The 21,571-nt window shown below is 44.3% G+C and overlaps 1 protein-coding gene across 1 annotated transcript; it reads right to left on the reverse strand.

Moving 5' to 3' along the window:
• Positions 1-2,728: 2,728 nt before the first annotated feature.
• On the reverse strand, positions 2,729-11,229 carry LOC125510691 (mitogen-activated protein kinase kinase kinase 5-like). Its single transcript, XM_048675940.1, has 11 exons — positions 10,607-11,229; positions 9,018-9,668; positions 8,857-8,944; positions 8,486-8,548; positions 8,242-8,405; positions 7,843-7,918; positions 7,300-7,359; positions 4,261-4,380; positions 3,553-3,762; positions 3,394-3,473; positions 2,729-3,280 (listed from the first exon to the last, which is right to left on the reverse strand). Exons 1-11 carry the CDS (start codon positions 11,122-11,124, stop codon positions 3,055-3,057), a joined length of 2,256 nt encoding a protein of 751 aa, XP_048531897.1. The 5' UTR covers positions 11,125-11,229; the 3' UTR covers positions 2,729-3,054.
• Positions 11,230-21,571: the final 10,342 nt, after the last annotated feature.

Genomic DNA, 21,571 nt, shown 5'->3' on the forward strand with positions numbered 1-21,571 from the left:
CGTTGAGCAGTTGACAGTCAGAACTTTGTGCTGAAGTGTCAAAGATTAACGACCCATCAGTGATTCTCTTCCTCACTGACAATGCTACCTCGTAGAAACTCATGGGTATATGGGCTTAACACAATTCTCTTAAAAAAATTGTGGTGTAACATTTGAGTCAGCTGTCATATGTGTATGACAATTGACAAGTACTCCTTCTGTCTCAGAATGTAAGACGTTTTTGAGAGAAGTGCATATTACACCCCTCAACTCTAGCCCTAGTCTAATATACAACCCCCAACTCCAATACCATCTAGTTTACACCCCCCAACTCTCAAAACCAGGCGGAATTCAACCCTCCCCTCCCCGTTGACTGGTTTTGACCTGTTGACTGGGTGAACAGTAAATTCAAAAGAAATAAAAAATTAAAAAAAAATAATTTTGTTTTTTCACGGGTTGAAAAGTAAAATTTTAAAAAGTTCTAAATAAAAAAATTTAAAAAAGAAAATTGATTTTTAAAAATGTTGATTTTTTGTCCAGGTGAACAGTAAATTTCAGGAAAAAATTAAGAAAACAAAAATTTCTGAATTATATTTGCATGAAACAGTTAACAGTCGTGTACTGTTCGGGCTGATATATTTTTTTATTGAGAGACAACTGAAATGTCCAAACAAGCTGAAAATTGTCACAGACATCACGCGTTGAAAAATCGTCCACGCAAAAATAATTCGCTTTTTTTCAACTTTTTTTCGAACTTACTGTTCACCCATTGGAAAAGCCAAAATATTTTTTGATTTTTTTGTTACTGTTCACCTAGTCAACATGTCAAAACCGGTCAACAGGAAGGGGAGGGTTGAATTCCGCCTGGTTTTGAGAGTTGGGGGTGTAAAGTAGATGGTATTGAAGTTGGGGGGTGTATATTAGACTAGGGCTAGAGTTGAGGAGTGTAATATGCACTTCTCTCGACGTTTTTTGACCTGTCTCGGAATGTAAGACGTTTTTTGACCTAACATTCTGAGACAGAGAGAGTAGACAAGAAATATCTGAATGTGAGTACCCCCTCCAATTTTATTAGCTTTGACTGAAGTCAAACGTTGTAAATTTTAACAAAGTTTGTAGAAAGCAATATGGACATTTACAATAACAAATTTATATGATATGAAAATATATTCAATGATGAATCAATGGTATTGATTTGATATTGTATATGTTAATATTTTTCTCTATAAACTTAGCAAAGTCCGTAAAGTTTGACTTCAAACAAAGGTAACATGCGGAGTAAATAAAAATAGATGGAGTATTAATTAAGGGTGATTGTATCTCAGTCCACCTAGGATCAGACCCTAGGATTGACTATGCGTCACACCGGCAGATTATTCTTCCAGCGGGAGGCAACATTTCCGTTGATAGTGAGAGTGTTGCGTGAAAATGTTTGCGTGATATCAGTGGCCGAGCTATCAAAAAAATGTTGGGCGGGCCGGATAGTACGTACAGTGCTACCAAATTAAAAATTAATGAATTACTGTGGGCTGCTTCATGTAAAACTTTATTTTGCTCCAGCCAAGGGCGGGCCATGGCCCTTTCAGCCTTGCTGAAGCTCCGCCGGTGCGTGATACTATAGTATCCATATGAGTTGTGTGTACATTGTACTCGGTATGTACAGGGTGTCTCTGCAAAAGAGGCCCGCGCATACAGCACGTGTCTCATATCTTCCAATCAACACTATGCCATCTCATTGTGGCACATTCAAGTCCCAACGAGGATCAGACAATTTCTATGTCGGCTGGCCCGACATTCATTACCAACAGTTAACATCTTACCCCCACACACAAAAAAACAGCTGACGTCTTATGACACAACAACATGGCAAGGGAGAGTCGTTGTGCAGTGTGCATGGAAGGGATTCTTGGCGCCATTCTCTGATCGAGTGTACACTCGATGGCGGATTGCGTGTGGTCATTGGTTGGCAAGGAGGTATCCGAGCATATGAACAAGATGCGACACCCATCCGCCAAGTTGTGGCTTTTTGCGATGATTGAATCTCATCTCATCAAGATCTGATGAAGATGTGTGTGACGCTTTTGGGCCATCTAGTATGCAAGGCCGAAGGTGATACACGAGGAAGCATTTCAAAGCCCTCCACTGACGTGTGCTTTTGTGCATAACTTTCTATCCAAGAAGCTACAATCAGCGGAGCACGTAAAAGGTCTCGGCTGTGCTCCGGCCATCAGCGGCGCGGGCACACCGATGGATACCACCTCCAGGAGGGTTTTGTGAAGCTTTTTTTCTTCAGGGGGGGGGGTGTTTGTGAAGCTGAATGTTGATGCTGCAGTCTGGAAGAATGAACAATGGGCACGGTTGCGGCAGCTGCTCACGACGCGCAAGGGCAATACCTGGGAGCCTCGGCCTTGCATTTGTGTTTCAGGGAGTCGACGATCCCGAGACGCTGGAGGCGATCGCTTGCCGTGAATCCATGACGTTGTATCATTTTATCATTATCGTGTCAATCACACTGCCAAAGGCTATTTCGTGGCTATGGAGAACGCATGTTCTACAGAGACACATAGATTTGCCTGGAACTTACATGCCACTGAAGATACAACTGCAAGTAGCCCATCGGGTGATGATAAATAAGCTCATCAAGCCAAGGGAGAATAACCAGCATGGACCTCGTGACCACAACAAATGAGCAAGCAATTACCACCACTGAACAATACACCATACGTTCCAATTTTGAACCCAGAGAGCACACACACAAACATTGTCTATCTTGATCTCCTGTTGCCAATTCACGCATATTATTACTCAAGACCCCCCCAAAAAATCATCAAAAATGATTACATCGAGGCATGATTACAACATGAACACCACACAGGCTACAACTACAACCCTAATGTCCTATGTGCTGGCAACAATCAGGAACATTAGCTATACCTACAGCTAACCCTAAACAATTTGCTACAAAGGGATCACCACATTTCCCCCGAAAATAAGCATACACATATCCCGTTGCAATCATTACCGAGGGGACGTTCTTTACATCGATACTTTACACGACTGCTTGCCCATCCTTCTTCAATATGAAAACATGTTTAATGATTCCTTTCCGTTAGGCCTCGGTAGTGGACTGGGCTGAGGGTATGCGATTGAAAAATGCATGCCGTTCGGTGTATTATGAGCTGAAGAACCAGAACTAGACTTATAACTCGTCGGTGGAGGGGACAAGCTATGAGTATCCAAGCTGGTTGGGGCGGTCAAACGATGACCCAATGACCCGGGACATCTAGAGCTGCTTGTTTCGCTGGTCGGAAGGCAATAAAAGAATAACAAGGTCAAGATCTGTAATAGTGCAAACCTTTCATGAACAGATCAAACATCAAATTACAGACAGAGAAGTGTGAAGAAAGTACACACCCGTTTGTATTTGTCTGTTTCCCTCTCACACAAGGCTCAGTCTTCCAGGACTTCTTTTCTCTTGAACAGTGTCCAGCATCCTGGCATTAACATGAAAAGTCATGAACGTCCACAAAAATCTCGAAACTCAAGGGGATACAGCAACTGAGGCAAGCTTACTGGGGATTTATTTCCTGCAGGAGAATGTACAGAAACGTGCTGGCTGAAGTGATTTGAATTTTGGATGAATGGGTGTTCAAGCAGCTTGCTTGCTGTAGGTCTCTCAGACGGGATTCTCTTGAAGCAGCCTTTCAGAAAATCCTTCCCTTCTGATGATAAATTATCTGGAATTGGTGGGTCTTTATTCAACACCTTAAACATTGCGGCAGGCTGTTGCACCACAGACAAGCAGATTCCATGCTTCAGAATCCCAAGACAGGGAAGGGAAATACCCAAATGTTGACATACTTCCTCCGTTTTTATTTAGTCCGCATGTTAACTTTGACTGAAGTCAAACTTTATAAAGTTTGACCAAGTTCATAGAAAATAATACGAACATTTACAGCAAAAAATGAATATGATGTGAAAATATATTCAATGATGAATCTATGGTATTGATTTGGTATTGTATATGTTAATATTTTTCTCTATAAACTTGGTCAAAGTTTGTAAAGTTTCACTTTAGAAAAAGCTAATATGTGGAGTAAATAAAAAACGGAGGGAGTACATTACTTCTCCATTCGCAATTTTATTTAGACCAATGTGTGGCAATTATCATCATTCATATACAAAACTAACTAATGAGAAGCGAGCTACCCTAATTACATAAGTCCAACTCATACAACACATCCTGATTTTACAAAACGGACAAAGGTTTGAATTATTTACCCCTTCAAGACCACTCCAAGGAGGCTTGCCGGTGAACATCTCAATAATTGTGCAACCGAGGCTCCAGATATCAACAGCAAGATCGTAGCCTACATCTTTGACAAGTGTAGCCTGGACAACCTGGGATACAAATGTGCAAGTGTGACTGTGCCATATAAGCAATGACCAATGAGATGCAGCTTACAGCTCTATGAAACAAACCAAAAGGCAAAACCAAAGAATTTGTAAATCTAAATGCCAACTTAGCAGTATGCCCAATGATGTGATTCTACAGTAAAATATCCATTCAAACTAAATGATTTCATATCAAACAAGAGTGCAAACCAAAAATGCTATCAGATTTAGAAGAAAAAAAACACTTTGCAATCTTGAACTACTGCACAAGACACAAGTTAACATTTCACTTTGAACCTGTAAACTGCTTATTTCAACCATAAATTGTGAAATCGGTGTTTTCTTGCCCTTTTACGGTAGTTCAGGGTTCAAGACTGGAAATAAATGGTTTACGAATTTAAGGTTGAAACGTGAACTTCTGTAGTTTAAGGATGTTATTAAGTGGATGTTCTTTCTTAATTTCAAGACATATAAAGTTAGTAAAGGTCGTCACAAAATCTAATCTATGTGGGATGATAAGCATCCCCTGAGCATATTGTTCACATGTTTAAGTTATTGGCGTGATTTTATGGAAATTATAATACCTTAGGCAGGCTGAATGTTCGAGAAATCAGCTCTCTTAGGTGCTGTAGCAAACACATTGCATGAAAATAAAGTTCCATTAAATGCATGAATCGCTTTTGAGAATTTGGAACATCTGCTTTTCTTGCCTGAGCGCCATGTCCACAAGAAGACTACATGAAATGGATGTAAGCATTTTTGGTGGGCTACACACAGTTTCTCTGCTAGAGAAGTCATTATTTTACATTGCGCAAATGCAGTTCAATCTTTAAATGTTAAAAATTATTGGCATGGCTAGACAGGATAGGTATCAACCACTTGGTCAAACCTAATCAGAGAACCGAACTCACACCATCTCAAGTGCTTTAGTCCCAAAATCATCCACCTGCAGGTACTAACGGTTGAGAACTTGCCATGGCCTCAATGCAGGCCCAGGGGAATATGCTGTAAATACCTTGCTGGCATTGTCAGTGTGATGTCCACCTCTAGCAGACCTTTTCAAGGTGTTGTCACATGCCATCAATGCAGCACAGGCTATAACCATGTTGGTCTTCCTCATGCGCAATGAGACGATGACTGCACTAAAGCATCATTCCTTTAGGAGTCAAGCTTCATGGTTCAGTAAAAATTCAGTTTCAGCAGCAAGCTTTCGGCAAGTTTCGTGTATCAACAAACTCAGGTTTCAGGTTTCACGAGAACCGAGCGCTAGCTCGGTGGCTAGAGTTTACAGTGGTAAACTCACCGACCAGCGTTCGAACCTGTGGGGTGCTATCTGCGTGAAATCCGCAGAAAGGTCTCATCTTCTATCTAACAATGTGCAGTTAAGGGAGGGATCCGTTCCCCTTTAACCACGTTTTTTGTTTCAGATTTTGCTACTGCGTTACAAGAATGTTTCAGGCTTCAGAACAAAGTTCTAACATATGGGTTTCAAAACCTACAACAGGGTAGCAAGTTCATGTGGATTTCAGCAAGTTTCAGATCCCTGGAATTGAGCTATCATGTAGTTGTCAGAAAGTTTTGACAAAGTTTCAGGAGGTTTTGAGCTAGTTTCAGTTAATTACTCACAAGGAAACAGTAGGGTAGACCCCTGTGGTTAAATTTCTCTTAAGATAACGTATTTACAGCCATTTTACAAGGGTGAAGCTGCATATCGACCGCGGTGACCTCAAGACTGAGGGTGTGTGAGAAGAGAAGCAAAAAGCATACATCATAACAGAAGCTCCATTAAGAGTGACTATCTACACAGCCATGGTGGTTCCCAAATCTTTTCACGAACATGCAGGAGAGCTGGACGTGAATATATTAAGCAAGAAAGAGTTTACAACGACCCAATATATGAAAACAACCTCCCTTATACAGAACCTAGAGAGAGGAAACTACAGAGACAAAAAAAACGACCTCCTCACTAAACAGAAGATTTTATCCATCACTCTTAGCTGGCTCTGACAGCCATCAACAACCTGTACTTATCCTTGATATCGCCGTATGTGTTGAAGGTTGTGGAACTCGTGATTGAAGATTCCACCATTGAGTTCCTTCTGAATCCTCCTGGTGGTGCCCAAATCTGACTCAGAAGAGGCAGTAGCGATTGCGGTCCAGCATGAAAGTGTGAAGGAGACACAGGTAAAGGTGGATGGAGGAGTGTGATGCCGTCACCATCATCCTTTATTTCTTGGAAACAACATCACGACATCCAACACGAGGTATGGAGTAGGCGTGTCAATCCTACATGGCAGAGGAAAGACAGCGAGGGTGCCGGAACCGAACCGAACCAAGTGCTGCATTGCCATTGACTTGGAGTTGTGGGTAGCCAGTAGTTTTGGAAGTGGGATGAATGTATATAGGACAAATCCCATTGTTGGGTGGATCAAACAAACCTTATTGAAATGCCCAGTTGGGTGGGACTATCAATGTATCACCTTCCGATAGTTTTTTTCTAAACGAAATGTGAAACTGATGGAACAATTCAAGGCCCCTAGATGTGTTTTTGCCTTTTTGGTATGCAAAAAGGTGATTCTAGCTCCAACTGAAGAAGCCTAAGAGTGGAGGTAGCCCTATTTGGTCTAACAGACCCAGCTACAACCTGGAACCTTTCGATGAGCACGAGACTCGCTAAAACAGGCTTAACTGCTTTATATGTGTTCCTAAGTAGTGCAGTGGACTAATGCATTACATTTACATGGTATCCAACAGAAACTGTGATGCAGTTTACTTTGGCTGTCGTCAACAAATTAGAACGCACAAGTATTTTCTGCACGTCAGTAAATAAAACAATGCCTACTACGCTTGAGAATCCGAAATTAACCTTACCATGATGAGGAAAAAGGAAAACTATGATTAATATAAAGACTAACTAGTTCGCACCTCAGGGGCCATCCAGTATGGTGTTCCTTTCAGTGAAAGATTTGGAGCTGCAGTGCTCAACTGAAAAGAAGAAGAAACAGTCAAGCAAATTAATTACAAAAGTAGCACCATGGCAAATAAGAAAAACCTGAAAGCGCAGGTCCAAGAGAAAAATAAACGGTGTAATAGTAAATTCATTGCCTCTCAGGGTATGCACTAAAAATATAACTATAGAAGTAAGGAATACCAAAGTTAATGTCATATCAAACTACTTCGAAATAATAACCAATGGTCCAATCCAACTAAGAAATATTGAAATGTTTTACCAAGTACTCATATCAAATGTCAAAATTACGATTAACAGCTTATGGCAGACATAATGCTCAGGTGGTCATAATGCGACGTAAAATTAAAGGTAGGCAAATGTTCATCTGTGTCTAATCCTTCTCAAAGTGACTACTGAGTACTTCGAGCCGACGAGACATTAAAGTGACTACTAAGTACTTATGTGCAAAGTGCCAGTGCTGTCAAAAATTATAAGCCAAGACGCAAAGTGGAACTCACATGCTTAGCCATTCCAAAGTCTGCCAATTTAACCACGCCATTGACATCAACAAGCAAATTTGCTCCTTTAATGTCCCTGCAAAAGTATAATAATGTTATCTACATCCATCATCCATGTGTCATTTTAGCCAACCAATACTTGCTAACAGACAATAATGGGATCAGAATCAGCCCTTGAGATGTGGATAGAGCTGTACAAGAGGCTCAAGAAAACAAAATGAACTGAATGCAAAATAAAGTTGGAAGGGAAAAATAGGACCAAGCAATCTGACAAATGGTATAAGGGAAAAACAAGAGATAATGTAAAAAACTGAACAAAGGTTAGGTTCAGAAAGTTAGGAAACAGCCAGTGGCGAACAATTATCAGATAAAGAACAAATAATGAAAAAGAAAAATTACCTATGCATAATTTTTTGGCTATGGAGGAAAGCAAGACCGTTAAGGATATGGCGAGTGAAGTTGCGGACAACTGATTCTGTCATTGCACCACAATGTTTACTAATGTACTTATTAATTGAACCCGGATGAACATATTCCAGGTATATGTAGAATCTATCTTCAGTCTGCAAGGTGCCCATATCACCGTTAATAGCAAAATTATATAGCACTGTTAATTCCCTCGGTGTGGGCAAGTAGAACTTACAGTTTCACTGCCGTAGTACTGCACTATGTTTTCATGCTTAAATTGGCTAAGGAATTTAATTTCCTGAAACAAAGGTGATGAGCAATCAGACGAAGTGCATAATTGCATGATCCTTAGATAGCATAAGAAAATAGTGGTATACAGTTATTACCCAACCAAGTTCAGAAAAATGAAACAAGTATGGTCAGAGTTTTACATATACTTAAGAAGTATTGTATAGTGGTAAAAGGAAGACAAACCAAATGTGAGCATAAGTAAAAATATGCTTCTTAATCCTCAACAAGAAAAGAGAACATTAAACAATCACATTGAACAAGACTAATGATCTCCATAAGCAGAAATAAGCAACATCAAAACAAGTATGGCCGAACCTGTTCCAATTGCTTCAAAGACTCAACTGATTTTGCGTCATCAGGAATTATGTTAACCTCTTTCATGGCACAAAGAGCTCCGGTGTGCCTGTATGTTGGTGTGATGGTATGTTCAAAATTTAGAGAAGCGATTACTACAATAAAAATGAAATATAACATACCTATTGGTAGCTTCATATACACAGCCATATGTGCCACTGCCGATGAGCTTCCTTTTTTGCCACTGACCAGCCATTGAGGGTGTCTCGACTTTTGGAACTGACGGGTGGCCAAAATTTGTTTGCTTTGGGCTCATTGAAACAGGAGGAAGAGGTAATGGGTGAAGATTGGCACTCAGATTGCCCTCAGGACGAGAAGTGTGGTTCTCTGGGAACAAGTTTGTATGCATTGGTGATGGAGGTGCACTTGGGTATCTTGATCTAAGAGCAGGACTTCTCAAAGGACTAGAGCGAGGAGATCGCTCCTGGCCACCCACAAATTTTTCAGGTGAGGTGGAAGGGGGTGAAGATCCTGATTGATCTGAAGACCATGGTGATGGTGCTGACAATATATTGCTACCTTGGATGGATATTGCAGCAGATGAGAAGTCTACATTACTCAACCTTCGAGGACTCTGTACAGGACTTGAAAACCCGCTGCTCGGGGCACTTTTAGCAGGAATATTCAACCTAAAGTTCAAAGTTTCAGTTGGACCATCCTGGAACTTCTCTTTATATGTCTTTCTCCGTTGGCCACAGGTGGCCCCATGTGTGCCAGCTGACCGTAAGTCATTGTGCTCGTGAACCTTTTGAACAGTTTGGTGGGGCATAAATCTATCACCGGAGACATTAACAACATCAGAAACATGGATATGGAGTTAATCTGATCAGTGTGGCATGACAACAGTTTTTTTTTAATAATCATGTTCATGTACAATCTTCTTTACTAGCAGCTTCATGGAAGTTAATCAAAGCAAATTACACTTCACTGACTTCAGTACTGAAACAATCTCAGTCACTCATCAGTTAAAAATCACAATCTGAGCCAGCCTTTTTTTCATGTCAAGATCTAATAAACTGGCAAGTAGCTTAACCAAGCATCATCAAGTAAAAATGTTATGGGGTATCATAGCACCAAACAGCAAATTGTCTCAACTCGTTCTGGGGGTCCAAAACCACAATAACTCTTCGTGACATATCATCCAATTTTTGCTAAGGTGCTATGATCTCCTGGTCATAAGCTAATAAGTTCACAGAAAGCCTAAAACCCTCTTGGTAGAATGCAACTATGCAGCAATGTATGTCTGAAGCCCTAATCCAAGCTAATTTCAGACCGTCAACATGGTTAGACTATAGCAAAGGCCATCTTCCCTGGTCATCTTATTGTTCACCTAAACTGTTCTCACCAACCTCAAAACATTCTGCCCTGCAAAGTGGTCGAAATGCTACTAGTGTGGCAGTTTTAGTATATAGTGTCATGTGTCATGCCTTCTTATATGCCCATATTGTTGGTAACCCCAACCTCATTCAGAAATCACTGCTAGTGGCCTCCTTGCTAACACCCTAATCGCTTCATCAGTACTAAAACAGAACTAACAAGGTTATGCTGTTTATACGAACTTGAACGGCAAAGGAAGGAAGCTTGAAGCATGTACTAAACTAGTACTCCCTCCGTCCAAATAAGTGACTCAACTTTGTACTAAAGTTAGTACAAAGTTGAGTCACTTATTTTGGAACGGAGGAAGTACAAAACAAACAAAATGCATCCCCACCTTGGAAACGTGGACGGCCTCTCCCCTCCAGTCTCTGCAACCCCCAGGAACTCGGCCGACCCGTTGCAATCCCCGTCGAACATCCTCGGGGAGGGGAGCGGCCTCCCAGGCCCTCGGCACGGCGAGTCGTCATGGTGGGGCAGCGGCAGAGGGTGCGGCAGCAGCATGGGCGTGGACGACGACCTGGCCGGCGCCGCCTCCATCATGCTGCTAGGGGACCTCGAGATCGGCGTGGAGCTGGCGGTGGCGAGCCCGGACCAGACCGCGTCTCTCCTGGCGGGGTAGGAGGAGGAGGAGGGCGGGGCGGCGTGCGGGTCGTCGAGGCGGAGCGCGGAGGCCCCGACCTCGATGTCGTCGACATGGCGCAGGCGGTGCTGCCTGGTGAGGCGGGGCAGGTGGTCGGGGTCGCCGGCGCCGCCGTGGCGGGGGATGCGGGAGGTGGAGGCGCGGGCGGGGGAGGCGGGCGTGGAGGCGGAAGCGGAGGAGGGGCGGTGGGCGGAGCGCTTCCACCAGGGCATCGGGAAGGGGGGAGGGCAGGGGAGGGGCTTATGGGGGGCCGCGGACGAAACCCTAGCTAGTGGCCACAGTGGTAATGGCGGGGTGGGGGTGGGGGTGGGGGGAGGTGGGGAGGGGATCGGTGGCTGGAGACGACGACCCCCGCCATTTTGGCTTTTGTTTTCTCCTTTCTCGCGAGGGGGGGAGGGACCGGGCGGGGAGTTGGTTTGCTCTCTCGGCTATTCTTTTTTCCTCCACTCAGGTTTGGCCGGGGCCACGCGGCTTAGGGAAGAAGTCCAGCGAGTCAATGTCTCCGGTTACACGTCGCGCACTGCACGCGGCCTGCCCTTCCTTCCCCGTTCCGTTGAGTTTCTCCGTTTCTTCCGTCTGCCTACTCGCTTCCGTTTGGCCTGACGGTCTTTTCTTACAAGTAAATTGCACACATTTTTTTCTCTCTTGATTGATGATGTGATGAAGAACGCAAGCGTTTCATCACCTTGTTGACACGGGTGCACCGGAGAGATGTCAATCGGGACGCATCGGAGAAGTCTTCGGACGCTGATTGGCTGACTTTGAGTGTTGACTTTGTCCTCTCATGGATGCACGATACAATACAATATATGTCCCATTTCGGTACGGCGTGGCATAGGCACCGTTGATCAGCTCTGTTTTACAGCCAGATGCATGAGGTAAATATTGATTTCATATCTATAAGGGCATTCGTACTGCCTCGGTTCTTTTTTGGGGTATCCTTCTCGTGTGATTAACATACTCTTAATTTCTTTTTCTTTTTTATTGAGTCATAGGAACCATTGTACTGTTAAGTGGGGTCCAAGTGAACAAATTCAGAGTGACTGATGTGATGTTCAACCAAAATCCTATGTCTTCGAGCGAAGACAATGAAAGTAAATCTTATCCAGAGCTGGATGAGTCAGCTTTACTTGTAGCCCAAGTCAAGCTGTCGCGTTGTTTGAAATCTGACCATTGGACACGTGTCGGTTCCTTAGTGACCCGGGGTCATTTCGGACATATCATGTTGGGTTGCCTCCTGGCTATGAATAGCCCACCCCCTACACCATAAATTGGTGGCTGCTCAGAGTGAGTGCATGACTTTTGTTGTTTGAGAGCAACCCACCTCTGAAGCCTTTGAGAAAGAGATCCTTGCGAGGACAAAGCCCAAAACATCCTGATACGTCCATTTTGCGTCATGCTTTTATATCGATATTTATTGCATTATGGGCTGCTATTACACATTATGTCACAATACTTATGCCTCTCTTATTTTACAAGGTTTACATGAAGAGGGGAAAGCCGGCAGCTGGAATTCTGGGCTGGAAAAGGAGCAAATATTAGAGACATATTCTGCACATCTCCAAAAGTCCTGAAACTCCACGGGAATTATTTTCAGAATATATAAAAAAATATTGGGCGAAAGAAGTACTAGAGGGGGCCACCCACCGTCCACGAGGGTGGGGGCGCGCCCTACCCCCCTGGGCGCGGCCCCCTACCTCATGGGCCCCTGGTGGCCCTCTGATGCCCATCTTTGGCTATATGGAGTCTTTCGTCGAGAAAAAAATCATAAGCGAGCTCATGGGACGAAACTCCGCCGCCACGAGACGGAACCAATCTAGGGCTCCAGCGGAGCTGTTCTGCCGGGGAAACTTCCCTCTGAGAGGGGGAAATCATCACCATCGTCATCACCAACGATCCTCTCATCGGGAGGGGGTCAATCTCCATCAACATCTTCACCAGCACCATCTCATATCGAACCCTAGTTCATCTCTTGTATCCAATCTTTGTATCCAAACCTCAGATTGGTGCCTATGGGTTGCTAGTAGTGTTGATTACTCCTTATAGTTGATGCTAGTTGGTTTACTTGGTGGAAGATCATATGTTCAGATCCATTATGCATATTAATACCCCTATGATTATGAACATGAATATGATTTGTGAGTAGCTACGTTTGTTCCTGAGAACATGGGAGAAGTCTTGCTATACGTAGTCATGTGAATTTGGTATTCGTTCGATATTTTGATGAGATGTATGTTTTCATCCCTCTAGTGATGTCATGTGAACGTCGACTACATGACACTTCACCATTGTTTGGGACTAGAGGAAGGCATTGGGAAGTAATAAGTAGATAATGGGTTGCTAGAGTGACAGAAGCTTCAACCCTAGTTTATGTGTTGCTTCGTAAGGGGCTGATTTGGATCCATATGTTTCATGCTATGGTTAGGTTTACCTTAATACTTCTGTTGTAGGTGCGGATGCTTGCAATAGAGGTTAATCATAAGTGGGATGCTTGTCCAAGTAAGGGCAGTACCCAAGCACCGCTCCACCCACATATCAAATTATCAAAGTACCGAACGCGAATCATATGAACGTGATGAAAACTAGCTTGACGATAATTCCCATGTGTCCTCGAGAGCGCTTTCCTTTATATAAGAGTTTGTCCAGGCTTATCCTTTACTACAAAAAGGATTGGGCCATCTTGCTGCACCTTATTTACTTTTATTACTTGTTACTCGTTACAAATTACCTTATCACAAAACTATCTGTTACCGATAATTTCAGTGCTTGCAGAGAATACCTTGCTGAAAACCACTTATCATTTCCTTCTACTCCTCATTGGGTTCGACACTCTTACTTATCGAAAAGGCTACGATAGATCCCCTACACTTGTGGGTCATCAAGACTCTTTTCTGGCGCCGTTGGCGGGGAGTGAAGCGCCTTTGGTAGGTGGAATTTGGTAAGGAAAAATTTATATAGTGTGCTGAAATTTACTGTCACTTGTTACTATGGAACATAATCCTTTGAGGGGCTTGTTCGGGGTATCTTCACCCTGACCAGTAGAGCAAAGAGTTTCTCCTCAACCTACTGAACCTACTGAAATTTTTTACTTTGAAATCCCGTCGGGTATGATAGAGAAACTGCTAGCTAATCCTTTTACAGGTGACGGAACATTACATCCCGATTTGCACCTAATCTATGTGGATGAAGTTTGTGGATTATTTAAGCTTGCAGGTATGCCCGAGGATGTTATCAAGAAGAAGGTATTCCCTTTATTTTTTAAGGGAGAGGCATTGACATGGTTTAGGCTATGTGATGATATGGGATCATGGAACTACAACTGATTGAAATTGGAATTTCATCAGAAGTTTTATCCTATGCATCTCGTTCATCGTGATCGTAATTATATATATAATTTTTGGCCTCGTGAAGGAGAAAGCATCGCTCAAGCTTGGGGGAGGCTTAAGTCAATGTTATATTCATGCCCCAATCATGAGCTCTCAAAAGAAATGATTATTCAAAAAAATTATGCTAGGCTTTCTCTCAGTAATCGCTCCATGCTCAATACTTCTTGTACTGGATCTTTTATGATGAGGAATATTGAATTCAAATGGGATTTATTGGAAAGAATTAAACACAACTCTGAAGATTGGGACCTCGACAAAGGTAAGGAGTCAGGTATAACACCTAAGTTTGATTGTGTTAAATCTTTTATGGATACCGATGCTTTCTGTGAATTTAGCACTAAATATGGACTTGACTCTGAGATAGTAGCTTCTTTCTGTGAATCCTTCGCTACTCATGTTGATCTCCCTAAGGATAAGTGGTTTAAATATAATCCTCCCATTGAAGTAAAAGTAGTTGCACCTATTAAAGTTGAAGAAAATACTATCACTTATAATGATCTTGTTGTTCCTACTGCTTATATTGAGAAACCACCTTTGCCCGTTAGAATAAAGGATCATGCTAAAGCTTCAACTGTGGTTCTTAAGAGTAATACTAGAACACCTACTCCCTCTGAGCAAATTAAAGTTTAACCTAGTGTTGCTAAGGTTAAAGATCTCTTGGCCGATAATATTGATGGGCATGTTATTTACCTCTGCAATGAATCTGCTAGAATTGCTAGACCTGATACTAAATATAAACATAGACCTGTTGTAGGCATGCCTGTTATTTCAGTTAAAATAGGAGATCATTGCTATCATGGCTTATGTGATACGGGTGCTAGTGAAAGTGCAATACCTCATTCCTTATACAAAGAAATTATGCATGATATTGCACCTACTGAGATAGAAGAGATAGATGTTACAATTAAGCTTGCCAATAGAGATACTATTTCACCAGTTGGGATTGTTAGAGATGTTGAAGTCTTGTGTGGGAAAGTTAAATATCCTGCTGATTTTCTTGTTCTTGGTTCCCCACAAGATGACTTTTGTCCCATTATATTTGGTAGTCCTGTTGGAAATATGCCCTAGAGGCAATAATAAAATGGTTATTATTATATTTCTTTGTTCATGATAATTGTCTATTGTTCATGCTATAATTGTGTTATCCGGAAATCGTAATACATGTGTGAATACATAGACCACAACACGTCCCTAGTGAGCCTCTAGTTGACTAGCTCGTTGATCAAAAGATAGTCATGGTTTCCTGACTATGGACATTGGATGTCATTGATAACGGGATCACATCATTAGGAGAATGATGTGATGGACGAGACCCAATCCTAAGCATAGCTCAAAGATCATGTAGTTCGTTTGCTATAGCTTTTCCGAATGTCAAGTATCATTTTCTTAGACCATGAGATTGTGCAACTCCCGGATACCGTAGGAGTGCTTTGGGTGTGCCAAGCGTCACAACGTAACTGGGTGACTATAAAGGTACACTACAGGTATCTCCGAAAGTGTCTGTTAGGTTGGCACGAATCGAGACTGGGATTTGTCACTTCGTATGACGGAGAGGTATCTCTGGGCCCACTCGGTAATGCATCATCATAATGAGCTCAATGTGACCAAGTGGTTGATCACGGGATCATGCATTACTGTACGAGTAAAGTGACTTACCGGTAACGAGATTGAACGAGGTATTGGGATATCGACAATCGAGTCTCGGGCAAGTAACGTACCGATTGAGAAAGGGAATTGTATACGGATTGATTGAATCCTCGACATCGTGGTTCATCCAATGAGATCATCGAGGAGCATGTGGGAGCCAACATGGGTATCCAGATCCCGCTGTTGGTTATTGACCGGAGAGTCATCTCGGTCATGTCTGCGTGTCTCTCGAACACGTAGGGTCTACACACTTAAGGTTCGGTGACGCTAGGGTTGTTGAGATATTAGTATACGGTAACCCGAAAGTTGTTCGGAGTTCCGGATGAGATCCCGGACATCACGAGGAGTTCCGGAATGGTCCGGAGGTGAAGAATTATATATAGGAAGTCAAGTTTCGGCCATCGGGAAAGTTTCGGGGGTACTCGGTATTGTACCGGGACCATCGGAAGGGTCCCGGGGGTCCCCCGAAACCCTAGCCCTCTTCTTCCTCCGTGCGCCGGACGTGTCCGCTGCACCCGCCGCCGCCACGTGGCACCTCCCCATACGCCCGGCCGCCTCTCTCCGCCGCCGGCCCGCCGAGCCCAGGCGGGGCCCCCGCGGCCCGCACCGCGCGCCGCCCGCCCCGATCGACCCCGCTGCCCGCAAGCGCCGGGCCGGAGCACGCCGCCGCCTCCACGCCGTCTCTCCGGTTCCGACGAGCTCCGCCACCGGACGCCACCGCGCCGCCGCAGGACGCCGCGCCGGCCGGAGTCGTCGCCGACCGCCTCGCCCCGCCGCCTCTCCGTCCACCGCCGCCGCAACGTCGCCGTCTCGCCGGTCGGCCAAGGCCCCAGCGAGCTCTCCTTCCTCCAGCAAGCTCTCGTCATCGGCGAGCTTCAGATCCGCCGCCGCTACAGTGCCCTTCGCCAGATCCGGATCGGGAGGCTACAGTAAAACCTAGGTTGACTTCGGAGTTTTCCCTAAGTCCTCAAATCTCAGATCCATATGCTCATGTTCATCGTGTCGTATCTCCTCATCCGTAGCTCCGATTTGGGAATATAGCATATCAAAATGTTCGTGTCAGAGAGTACATCATTTCATTCCATTGCATCATTTTCATTTGAGTTCATCTTGATGCCCGAAATGCTGTTAGAAGAGTGCTACTTGAGATAATTGTCAGATTTGCTACTCCATTTAGATATTTGTCATTTTTGCCATGATTATTGTGTGCATGATATGCCCTGGTGCTCTACACTTGTTTTGTTAAGGGTTTTTCCATCTTTCCAGAGGTGCAACCCATGTATTTTTGTGATGTGTGTGGTGACTAGCACGAGCTTGCAAAGTGAGGCACTTGGTAATGCTGATTTCAGGGACTTAGCATTTCCACTAAGTCCTTGAGCTGTTTATCTCATGTTGCCATATGTTCATGTTGTTTCCTAGTGATCCGTGCCTCTTTTGAGGATGATCAGTAAGGATGTTTTGTTAATCTTGTAGTGCTATATCCATCCATGTCTTTGTTTGCAATTATGGAGCACCCTAGCTTGAGTCAATCGAGCTCTACTTTTGCTACTTCGTGAATCTGGGCAGATTGTCTACTTGTTAGCGATTTTGCCGATGATGTTGTAGTTGATCTGTGCATGCTACGCTATTGTTCTTGCCATGTCTAGCTTGTATTTTGTGTATTCTTGATGGATGTATGCTTAGCTTTTCATGACTTGCTCCGTAGTGAGTGCATCGAGCTCGTAAACATGCCTACTTGAGATATGTTTCAGCATGTGCCAGTTTTCACTAAGTCTGAAAACTGATTATGCTTTTGCTATGTTCACATGCTTGCAATTATGTTTTCTGATCCCTTTTGGCTCAAGGTCACTAAGGGACTTTTGTTAAGCTTTTTGAGTAGCTCCATGCCATGTTTTACTTTGCTATGTTCAGGTCATGTAGCATGTGGTTTTGTTGATCGCGAGAGTGCTACCTGATCTGAGATTCCAGAGAAGTGTTAATTTCACTAAGTCTGAAATCTGTTTACCATATGCATTTTTGCCATGCTTGTTTGAACCTGTTAATGGATGAATTGTCCGTAGCTCAGTGCTAGACTTTTGTTAAGCATCTTGAATGCATCCCTGCCATGTATTTTGATGCCATGTTTGAGTGTTGTAGCATGTTCATCTCATTGCATTTAGATGGCTACTTGCTGTAAATCGCAGACCGGTGTCATATTTGAATCGCTTGCCATTTCCAAACCGTAACTCCGATTCCGACGTTCTTTATATCGTTTTCAAGAGATTTCATATCATCTTTCCAGTGGAACACTTGGATTTCCAAGTTGAGGCCAGGTCCATGCATCCCTTGTCAAATCTTGCATATGCATCCCGCATCGCATCCCGCATAGCATACCATGTTTGCATCATATTGTTTGATCCTTGCACGTGGTTGATTGTGTTCCGTTTGCTTGTTTGTCTTGTTTGGGTAGAGCCGGGAGACGAGTTCGCTAACGAGGAGCCCGTTGAGTTTGCTTTCGAGGATCCAGTCAACTCTAACAACTCTGCAGGCAAGATGATCATACCCTCGAAATCACTACTATCTTTGCCATGCTAGATTGCTCGCTCTTTTGCTATGCTAATGCTATGATGCCTACCACTTGCTTTCAAGCCTCCCAAATTGCCATGTCAAACCTCTAACCCACCATGTCCTAGCAAACCGTTGTTTGGCTATGTTACCGCTTTGCTCAGCCCCTCTTATAGCGTTGCTAGTTGCAGGTGAAGATTGGAGGTCGTTCCTTGTTGGAACATTTATTTACTTGTTGGGATATCATTATATTGCCATGTTATCTTAATGCATCTATATACTTGGTAAAGGGTGGAAGGCTCGGCCTCTCGCCTAGTGTTTTGTTCCACTCTTGCCGCCCTAGTTTCCGTCATATCGGTGTTATGTTCCCGGATTTTGCGTTCCTTACGCGGTTGGGTTATAATGGGAACCCCTTGATAGTTCGCCTTGATTAAAGCTTTTCCAACAATGCCCAACCTTGGGTTTACCATTTGCCACCTAGCCTCTTTTTCCCTTGGGTTTCCGGAGCCCGAGGGTCATCTTATTTTAAACCCCCCCGGGCCAGTGCTCCTCTGGGTGTTGGTCCACCTGTCAGCTGCCGGTGGCCACCAGGGGCATCTCTGGGCTGGCCTACCCGTACCTAAGACAATCTGAGTGTGCCCTGAGAAAGAGATATGTGCAGCTCCTATCGGGATTTGTCGGCACATTCGGGCGGTGTTGCTGGATTTGTTTTAACATGTCGAAGTGTCTTGAAGAACCGAGATACCGAGTCTGATCGGAACGTCTCGGGAGGAGGTCTATTCCTTCGTTGACCGTGAGAGCTTGTCATGGGCTAAGTTGGGACTCCCCTGCAGGGATTTGAACTTTCGAAAGTTGTGCCCGCGGTTATGGGCAGATGGGAATTTGTTAATGTCCGGTTGTAGATAACTTGAACCTTAACTTAAATAAAATGAATCAACAGTGTGAGTTACCGTGATGGCCTCTTCTCGGCGGAGTCCGGGAAGTGGACACGGTGTTGGAGTAATGTCTGCGTAGGTTGTCCTCTAGTTTCTCGCTCGCGCTTTGCCTCCTCTTCTCGCTCTCTTTTGCGAACAGGATAGCCACCATATATGCTAGTCGCTTGTTGCAGCTCCACATATTTACCTTACCTTACCTATAAGCTTAAATAGTCTTGATCGCGAGGGTGCGAGATTGCTGAGTCCCTGTGGCTCACAGATTACTATTACACCAGATGCAGGGCCTGATGATTCAGCTCCAGGTGACGCGCTTGAGCTCAAGTGGGAGTTCGACGAGGACTCTCAACGATACTATGTTTCCTTTCCTGATGATCAGTAGTGGTGCCCAGTTGGGGGTGATCGGGACCGTGTCGCATGTTGGGTTATCTTTTATTTTGGCGCCGTAGTCGGGCCATGAGTGTTTGAATGATGTAATGTTATTTATGTACCTTGATTGACGTGGCGAGTGTAAGCCAACTATGTTATCTCCCCTTTTATTATCTATATATTACATGGGATGTTGTGAAGATTGCCTAACTTGCGACATATGCCTTCAATGCGATTATGTCTCTAAGTCGTGACTCGACACGTGGGAGATATAGTCGCATCGAGGGTGTTACACCACCTATCCCGGAGGGCCCCATGGGCTGAAGTGGGAGGGGAACCAGCCCCTAGTGGGTTGGTGCGCCCCCCTTGGGCCTCCCCCTGCGCCTAGGGTTGGAAACCCTAGGGGTGGGGGGCGCCCCACTTGGCTTGGGGGGCAAGCCACCCCCTTGGCCGCCGCCCCCCCTTGGAGATTGGATCTCCTAGGGCCGCCCCCCTAGGGACCCTATATATAGTGGGGGGAGGGCAGCCGCACCCTAGCCCCTGGCCTCTCCCTCTTCCTCCCGTGACACTCCTCCCTCTCCCTGTGCTTGGTGAAGCCCTACCGAGATCACCGTTGCTTCCACCACCACGCCGTCGTGCTGCTGGATCTTCATCAACCTCTCCTTCCCCCTTGCTGGATCAAGTTGGAGAAGACGTCTTCCCAACCGTACGTGTGTTGAACGCGGAGGTGCCATCCGTTCGGCGCTAGGTCATCGGTGATTTGGATCACGACGAGTACGACTCCATCAACCCCGTTCTCTTGAACGCTTTCGTGCGCGATCTACAAGGGTATGTAGATGCACTCCCCTCTCCCTCGTTGCTAGATGACTCCATAGATTGATCTTGATGATGCGTAGAAAATTTTAAAATTCTGCTACGTTCACCAACAGTGGTATCAGAGCTAGGTCTATGCATAGTTTCTATGCATGAGTAGAACACAAAGCAGTTGTGGGCGTCGATATTGTCAATTTGCTTGCCGTTACTAGTCTTATCTTGATTCAGCGGCATCGTGGGATGAAGCGGCCCGGACCGACCTTACACGTACGCTTACGTGAGACTGGTTCCACCGATTGACATGCACTAGTTGCATAAGGTGGCTGGCGGGTGTCTGTCTCTCCCACTTTAGTCGGATCGGATTCGATGAAAAGGGTCCTTATGAAGGGTAAATAGAAATCGGCATATCACGTTGTGGTTTTGGCGTAGGTAAGAAACGTTCTTGCTAGAAACCTATAGCAACCACGTAAAAACTTGCAACGTCGATGAGTATGACAACCGGCAGGAGCCATAGGAGTTGTCTTTATTTATTTATGACCTGCGTGTCAACATAAACGTCATGTAATTACTTTACTTTATTGCTAAAGCGTTAGCCGTAGTAGTAGAAGTAATAGATGACGAGACAACTTCAAGAAGACACGGTGATGGAGATCATGATGATGGAGATCATGGTGTCATGCCGGTGACAACGATGATCATGGAGCCCCGAAGATGGAGATCAAAAGGAGCAAATGATATTGGCCATATCATGTCACTATTTGATTGCATGTGATGTTTATCATGTTTTACATGTTATTTGCTTAGAACGACGGTAGCTTAAATAAGATGATCCCTCGTAATAATTTCAAGAAAGTGTTCCCCCTAACTGTGCACCGTTGCGAAGGTTCATTGTTTCGAAGCACCACGTGATGATCGGGTGTGATAGATTGTAACGTTCGAATACAACGGGTGTAAGCCAGATTTACACA

Source organism: Triticum urartu, chromosome 5, assembly GCF_003073215.2.
Source record: "Triticum urartu cultivar G1812 chromosome 5, Tu2.1, whole genome shotgun sequence".
Taxonomy (NCBI): Eukaryota; Viridiplantae; Streptophyta; class Magnoliopsida; order Poales; family Poaceae; genus Triticum; species Triticum urartu.